Raw genomic sequence first — 9,038 nt, 5'->3', positions numbered from 1 at the left:
TACCATTTTATTAAAAAAATATGAATCTCCTTCACACATGTACAGCACATGAGAGCAAGTGGGAGTTGTGTTGCTTTCAAATCTCTCAGATTTCATTAAAATTAAGATAATTTGTGTTCTGAAGAACAAAAGACTTGCGGGTTTAGAAGGACATGACGGTGAGTAAATAAAGACAGAAGTTTTGAGACTAACCCTTTAAATGTGCCAAAGATACTGTACAAACTGAATGATTGTGATCTTGATCACTGTGTCTAAAATAATAAATTGGCTCATAAAGCCCTTATATATAATGTTTTCATGTACTCATGAAAATATATGTTATATTTATTGATTTATTATATGCGAGTCTGGATCACAAACCCAGTCTGGAGCCGCACGGGTATATCTGTGGCAATAGCAACTATACATCGTATGGGTCAAAATTATCCATTTTTCTTTTATGCCAAAAATCATGAGGATATTCAGATCATGTTCATGAAGATATTTAGTAAATGTCCTACCGTAAATATATAAAACATGTATTTTTGTGAGTGAATGCAGCACAATCGTGAACATAAATGCACAACTTTAAAGGAGATTTTCTCAATGTTTACATTTTTTTGCTCCTCAGATTCCAGATTTTCAATAGTTGTGTCTCGACCAAATATTGTCCTATCCTAACACACCACACATCAATGGAGAGATTATTCAACTTTCAAGAAATTGACTGGTTTTGTGCTCCAGGGTCACATATCATAAATACAATAAATATACTTTCAGCTTGTATGTATGTGAGTTAACTGTTAAACATGTTGAAGGGTAGGGTATGTCAGAATTGTCTAAAAAAACTTTTATTCAAATTAGTTTAAACTGTCTTTATATACCAATACATAATTAAAATGCAAGTACTCTGAAATAGAGAGTATAAAAACTGAGTGACTCTAGTGTATTTAATCTTCAATAAACACAGCTCATTAATTCCATTCACTCCCGCCTAAAAACGGGTGCGCGACTGCGTGCACGTGGGCGGAGCCAGTAATAGCGGCGGTAGTCATGGCGACGGAGAGTGACAGTCGCGCAAGCCAATCACTTGTTTCGTCCCGGTAGGAATTAATGAGCTGTGTTTTTTGAAGATTAAATACACTAGAGTCACTCAATTTTTATACTCTCTTTTTCAAAGTACTGACATTTTAATTATGTATTGGTATATAAAGACATTTTAAGCCAATTTGAAAAAAAGTTCTTTAGACAATTCTTACCTACACAACCTTTAATGCAGAACACTGAGGCTTTCTGTGGTTTTTAATGATTTATTGGTGGGATTTTGATCATGAGTGACAGGATGATGTTGATGAGCTTTTAGTGTTATTTGATCCCGCCGTTGCTGATGTTCGGGGCCCGGCAGAGGCCCTTCCCACGGACTTCGAAGGCCACGCCCTTATACGTGGCCACGCCCTTGGCATCCGTGCACAGGTCGGGCAGCAGACGCTCCCAGATCCGCTGTTTGGGATTCAACTCTTTCTCTGGTTCCCCTGCACATCACAAACACAGTCCGTTACAAACTCTGATGCAGTTTACAGTGCTGTGTGTGTGTGGAACTCATTACAAGCAACATGAGTTACGTCATCAGATTACTTTCCAAGTAACTAGTAAAGTAACGCATTACTTTTTCAATTCACAACAAACTATCACAAAAAGTAAATTTTTCAAATAAGTAACGCTAGTTACTTTTTCACATTTATGTGCGTGTGTGTGTGTGGGCGTGTGTGCGCGCGCGCGTGTGTGTGCGTGTGTGTGCTCGTGTGTGTGTGTGCGTGTGTGTATGTGCGTGCGTTTGTGTGTGTGTGTGTGTAAACAACATGCTGGTGTGTAGTTCTAGACTATGGGCACTATTGTAACGCTCTGAAGCGCAAGTATCAAACGCAAAACGCAAGTAACTTTGTGGGCGGATCCCGGCGCAAATCTAAAATGTGTGTGTCTGAAGTCGCTTCATTACTCATAGGTGTGGTTTGGGCGTAACGTGAAATAAACCAATCAGAGCGTCCTCTCACATTCCCTTTAAGAGCCGGCGCGCTTGTTCCACGGCGGATTGCTATTATAACGGCGGATCGCTATTATAACGGCGGATTGCTATTATAACGGCGGATCGCTATTATAACGGCGGATTGCTATTATAACGGCGGATCGCTATTATAACGGCGGATCGCTATTATAACGGCGGATTGCTATTATAACGGCGGATTGCTATTATAACGGCGGATCGCTATTATAACGGTGGATCGCTATTATAACGGCGGATTGCTATTATAACGGCGGATCGCTATTATAACGGCGGATCGCTATTATAACGGCGGATCGCTATTATAACGGTGGATCGCTATTATAACGGCGGATTGCTATTATAACGGTGGATCGCTATTATAACGGCGGATTGCTATTATAACGGTGGATCGCTATTATAACGGCGGATTGCTATTATAACGGCGGATCGCTATTATAACGGCGGATTGCTATTATAACGGCGGATTGCTATTATAACGGTGGATCGCTATTATAACGGCGGATTGCTATTATAACGGTGGATCGCTATTATAACGGTGGATCGCTATTATAACGGCGGATTGCTATTATAACGGCGGATCGCTATTATAACGGTGGATCGCTATTATAACGGCGGATTGCTATTATAACGGCGGATCGCTATTATAACGGTGGATCGCTATTATAACGGCGGATTGCTATTATAACGGCGGATTGCTATTATAACGGCGGATTGCAATTATAACGGCGGATCGCTATTATAACGGCGGAACGCTATTATAACGGCGGATTGCTATTATAACGGCGGATCGCTATTATAACGGCGGATTGCTATTATAACGGTGGATTGCTATTATAACGGCGGATCGCTATTATAACGGCGGATTGCTATTATAACGGCGGATCGCTATTATAACGGCGGATCGCTATTATAACGGCGGATCGCTATTATAACGGCGGAACGCTATTATAACGGCGGATTGCTATTATAACGGCGGATCGCTATTATAACGGCGGATTGCTATTATAACGGCGGATCGCTATTATAACGGCGGATTGCTATTATAACGGCGGATTGCTATTATAACGGCGGATTGCTATTATAACGGCGGATCGCTATTATAACGGCGGATCGCTATTATAACGGCGGAACGCTATTATAACGGCGGATTGCTATTATAACGGCGGATCGCTATTATAACGGCGGATTGCTATTATAACGGCGGAACGCTATTATAACGGCGGAACGCTATTATAACGGTGGATTGCTATTATAACGGCGGATCGCTATTATAACGGCGGATCGCTATTATAACGGCGGATTGCTATTATAACGGCGGATTGCTATTATAACGGTGGATCGCTATTATAACGGCGGATTGCTATTATAACGGTGGATCGCTATTATAACGGTGGATCGCTATTATAACGGCGGATTGCTATTATAACGGCGGATCGCTATTATAACGGTGGATCGCTATTATAACGGCGGATTGCTATTATAACGGCGGATCGCTATTATAACGGTGGATCGCTATTATAACGGCGGATTGCTATTATAACGGCGGATTGCTATTATAACGGCGGATCGCTATTATAACGGCGGATCGCTATTATAACGGCGGATCGCTATTATAACGGCGGATTGCTATTATAACGGCGGATTGCTATTATAACGGCGGATCGCTATTATAACGGCGGATTGCTATTATAACGGCGGATTGCTATTATAACGGTGGATCGCTATTATAACGGCGGATTGCTATTATAACGGCGGATTGCTATTATAACGGCGGATCGCTATTATAACGGCGGATCGCTATTATAACGGCGGATTGCTATTATAACGGCGGATCGCTATTATAACGGTGGATCGCTATTATAACGGCGGATTGCTATTATAACGGCGGATTGCTATTATAACGGCGGATCGCTATTATAACGGCGGATCGCTATTATAACGGCGGATTGCTATTATAACGGCGGATTGCTATTATAACGGCGGATTGCAATTATAACGGCGGATCGCTATTATAACGGCGGAACGCTATTATAACGGCGGATTGCTATTATAACGGCGGATCGCTATTATAACGGCGGATCGCTATTATAACGGCGGATTGCTATTATAACGGCGGATCGCTATTATAACGGCGGATCGCTATTATAACGGCGGATCGCTATTATAACGGTGGATTGCTATTATAACGGCGGATTGCAATTATAACGGCGGATCGCTATTATAACGGCGGAACGCTATTATAACGGCGGATTGCTATTATAACGGCGGATCGCTATTATAACGGCGGATCGCTATTATAACGGCGGATTGCTATTATAACGGCGGATCGCTATTATAACGGCGGATCGCTATTATAACGGCGGAACGCTATTATAACGGCGGAACGCTATTATAACGGAGGATTGCTATTATAACGGCGGAACGCTATTATAACGGTGGATTGCTATTATAACGGCGGAACGCTATTATAACGGTGGATTGCTATTATAACGGCGGATTGCTATTATAACGGCGGATTGCTATTATAACGGCGGAACGCTATTATAACGGTGGATTGCTATTATAACGGCGGAACGCTATTATAACGGTGGATTGCTATTATAACGGCGGATTGCTATTATAACGGTGGATTGCTATTATAACGGCGGAACGCTATTATAACGGCGGATTGCTATTATAACGGCGGATTGCTATTATAACGGCGGATTGCTATTATAACGGCGGATCGCTATTATAACGGCGGATCGCTATTATAACGGCGGATCGCTATTATAACGGCGGATTGCTATTATAACGGCGGATCGCTATTATAACGGCGGATCGCTATTATAACGGCGGATCGCTATTATAACGGCGGATCGCTATTATAACGGCGGATCGCTATTATAACGGCGGATCGCTATTATAACGGCGGATAGCTATTATAACGGCGGATCGCTATTATAACGGCGGATCGCTATTATAACGGCGGATCGCTATTATAACGGCGGATCGCTATTATAACGGCGGATCGCTATTATAACGGCGGATCTTATTATAACGGCGGATCGCTATTATAACGGCGGATCGCTATTATAACGGCGGATCGCTATTATAACGGCGGATTGCTATTATAACGGCGGATTGCTATTATAACGGCGGATCGCTATTATAACGGCGGATTGCTATTATAACGGCGGATTGCTATTATAACGGCGGATCGCTATTATAACGGCGGATTGCTATTATAACGGCGGATCGCTATTATAACGGCGGATCGCTATTATAACGGCGGATTGCTATTATAACGGCGGATCGCTATTATAACGGCGGATTGCTATTATAACGGTGGATTGCTATTATAACGGCGGATCGCTATTATAACGGCGGATTGCTATTATAACGGCGGATCGCTATTATAACGGCGGATCGCTATTATAACGGCGGATTGCTATTATAACGGCGGGTTTGCCGGCGTACACCAGGAGCGCTTCACAGCCGAGGAGACCGACGTTCTCGTCAGGGCCGTAAAACACAGAGAAGTGACATTGAGGATGATGGAGAAACACACACACATTAGCTTCAGTTAAACAGGCGTATAATAATTTGGGTAAATGTGTAATCTAGATTTATGTCTATTTTTCCACATCTTCACGGACACAACAATGATTTCTCTCGTGTGTCAATATTTTTCCTTGTAATAATGTATGATTTGCAAAAATGAAAACTGCTGCGTCCGTTTAGATTAGAGAATCAAAGTGTGTGTGTTGTTCACACGCTACATAATGGCCAAGCACGCGCCCTTAAAATAGCATATGACTAACGCGCGGCGCCGCTGTCTTTAGACTGGGTTTCTCCTGGTCAGTGGCGGAGTTGTTTTCTGAAACTGCAGAATATCTCCAGGGAACGTTTGCGCCGGAACACACTCCTCTATTCGCCGAACCGCCCCCCCCCCCCCCCCCCCGAGCGCAAGTTCATTCCCTAATTTACCGACGTGCGTCTGTGGAGGGAAAAGTCCGCTGTGTGCGGGTGCAGAATAGGAATGAGACATGCGGCGGTGTACAAAGTCAATTGCGCTGGGTGCAAGATACGGCCCTAAATGTGAACATGCATTTACTCATCTCACTGCCACGAAAACATTCAGTATTCCTCAAAATGAATGAAAACAGTGAAATGCAATCTCAGAATTTTACACAAAACTTTTATAATGAACTATATTAAAACGACACAAATATACTTTATGTATTTAATCTCACTTTATTCACCAATGTCTTTGCTGCTGACCTTTAATTATCTAATTCAACCAGACTAATAAGCAAAAACTACTTTAGATTAGATTTAGAAATTAGAGTGTCGAACTTCCTTCTGTTTGCTATTGTTCTTTAATCGGCAGAAGCTGAGAGGTTAGTTTGAGCGGCGCCCTCTACTGTACAGGAGTAAATATGCATTTCCTTCAGCATGAGGATTATTCACTTCAGTTTTGATGTGAAAGGGCCTTAGCATTTGCCAAAAATAGATATTTTTTGTTGTTATTAAAAACAAACAAGCAACGCAGCCCAGGTGAGGAAAAGTAACGTAAAAGTAACGTAACGCATTACTTATCATTAAAAGTAACTAAGTAACTTTTTTGTGGAGTAACGCAATATTGTAATGCACAACTTTCCCCAACACTGGCTGTTTATGCGGGTTTATGACGAGCTCTTACCGGGGTAATACTGGAAAGTGATTCTGTCGCCTGGCTGAGCAGAAGTGGGCGGAGTCAACGGCTCCATGCTCTCTTGATTGACAGCACAGAGGAGGCGGGCCTGCGACTGAACCCCTCGGACCTTCACCGGCCGGACGTTACACAACAACACCACCAGACAGCCCACCAGCTGCACACACAAGCACAATGCATGCTGAATAACGCATGGGGGCCATATTATTATTTATTTTTAAAGAAATTAATATTTTTATTCAGCAAGGACGCATTAAATTGATCAAAATGAGATTTATAATATTACAAAAGATTCTATGTCAAATAAATGCAGTTCTTTTGAAGTTTCTATTCATCAAAGAATCATGAAAAATAAAATGTATGACAGTTTCCACAGAAATATTAACAGATTTCAACATTGATAATAATCATAAATGTGTCTTGAGCATCAATATTAGAATATTATTCTGATTTCTGTAGGATCATGTGACACTGAAGACTGGAGTAATGATGATAAATTCAGCTTTGATCACAGGAATAAATTACACTTTACTAGATATTCACATAGAAAAGTGATGATTTATGTTTTGATAATATTTCACTATTTTTACTGTATTTTAATCAAATAAATGCAGCCTTGGTGAGAATAAAAGACTTAAAAACATCCAAACGTTTTAGTAGTGTACATATATTTGATATTCAAAATAAACAAATGGACAAAACAAAATATATTTTGAAAAAATATTTCTGGTAAATATTTATATAAATATATTAATTAATATCAAAACATAATTATATTTTAATATATGTTGGTCCTTTATTTGTCCTGATATTTTTAAATACTTCAAAATCAAAATGTTGTTCAAAATATATTGTATAAATATTTTATATATGTTTTGAGATTTTGAAATGTGTTTATTTCGAAAATATATTTCTTTCAAATGTGATGTTTACAACATTTAAAAAAATGCTTCCAATTATTTTGGCCAGCAAAAATATTATACATTACATATGAATATTATAAATGGTACATCTTTTTTAAATATTTGTTTAATTAATTAATAAAATAATGTTACTAAAATATTTATTTAAATCACACAGCAGAACACAAGTGTGTGGAGTTGCTGAGTGTTTATTTACAGCTTCAGTGTTTAGTAAGTTTATTAATAAGAGTGTGTGTTGTGAACCTGTTCTGGAGGCACGTGATTGGTCAGTCCGCTGACCACGGTTCTGGGAGCGGGTTCTCCTAACTCCACCTCCTGGACGTACAGCGACTCTGAATCCGGATGTTTCCGCACGTCCAGAATGCGAGCGACGCGCAGGTCCAGTCGGGACACGTCGGGTTTCTGCTCGCGCATCAGAACCGACTCGGAAGTCTTCAGATGCGCCGCGTCCACTCCTGAGACACACACACACCACGCAAATCTCTCACTGCGCATCAATCTCTGACATACAACACAATGAGTCGTGTATCAAACATTACACACGTGACCCTGATCCCAAACCCAGTCTGGAGCCGCACGGGTATATCTGTGGCAATATCAACTATACATCGTATGGGTCAAAATTATCCATTTTTCTTTTATGCCAAAAATCATGAGGATATTAAGATCATGCTCCATGAAGATATTTAGTAAATGTCCTACCGTAAATATATAAAACATGTATTTTTGTGAGTGAATGCAGCACAATCCTGAACATAAATGAATAAAATAAAAAAAATCATACTTTTATTCAGCAAGGACGCATTAAATTGATCAAAATGAGATTTATAATTTTACAAAATATTCTATTTCAAATAAATGTAATAAAAAAATATATATCTCATGATTCTGACGATTCTTCTGACAACTTTTTTTCTCGCAATTACAACTTTATATCTCACTTATAACTTGCAATTATGAGTTTAAATCTAACGATTCTGAGGAAAAAGTCAGAATTGCAAGATATAAACTCACAAATGTGAGAAAAAATTATTGTGAAAAAAGCAAAAATTGTGATATAAACGTACAATTGCGAGAAAAAAAATTGTCAGGCATAACCTCGCAATTGATAAAAAATTCAGAATTGTGTGGTGTTAACTAGCAAATGCAAGATTTTTTTTATGATATAAACTCAAAATTGCGAAAAATATTGTGAGATAAACTCGCAAGCACAAGAAAAAAGTCTGAATTGTAACATTTTGTTGCAATTGTGAGAAAAAACTAAATTGTGAGTTATAAACTGGCAATTGCAAAAAAAAGTCATAATTGTAAGAAAATAATAATAATTGTAAAATATATTCACAATTGCAAGAAAAAAATTCTATGTCTATTTCCAGAA

At 39.7% G+C, this 9,038-nt stretch overlaps 1 protein-coding gene across 2 annotated transcripts in view; it reads right to left on the bottom strand.

The window, feature by feature from the left end:
• Positions 1 to 676: 676 nt before the first annotated feature.
• Positions 677 to 9,038, bottom strand: part of aimp1b (aminoacyl tRNA synthetase complex interacting multifunctional protein 1b) — an 11,924-nt gene continuing 3,562 nt past the window's right edge. For both annotated transcript variants that reach the window (XM_079588652.1, XM_079588653.1), the window contains exons 5-7: positions 7,904 to 8,115; positions 6,726 to 6,894; positions 677 to 1,511 (exon numbers count right to left, since the gene is read on the bottom strand). In XM_079588652.1, the coding sequence (XP_079444778.1) occupies positions 1,345 to 1,511; positions 6,726 to 6,894; positions 7,904 to 8,115 (548 nt within the window). In that variant the 3' untranslated portion in view covers positions 677 to 1,344. The remainder of the gene's footprint in view (positions 1,512 to 6,725; positions 6,895 to 7,903; positions 8,116 to 9,038) is intronic.

This window comes from Phoxinus phoxinus, assembly GCF_949152265.1.
Source record: "Phoxinus phoxinus genome assembly, chromosome: 18".
Taxonomy (NCBI): Eukaryota; Metazoa; Chordata; class Actinopteri; order Cypriniformes; family Leuciscidae; genus Phoxinus; species Phoxinus phoxinus.
The sequence above is the reverse complement of the archived record's forward strand: the minus strand, read 5'-3'. Positions and strand labels throughout refer to the sequence as shown.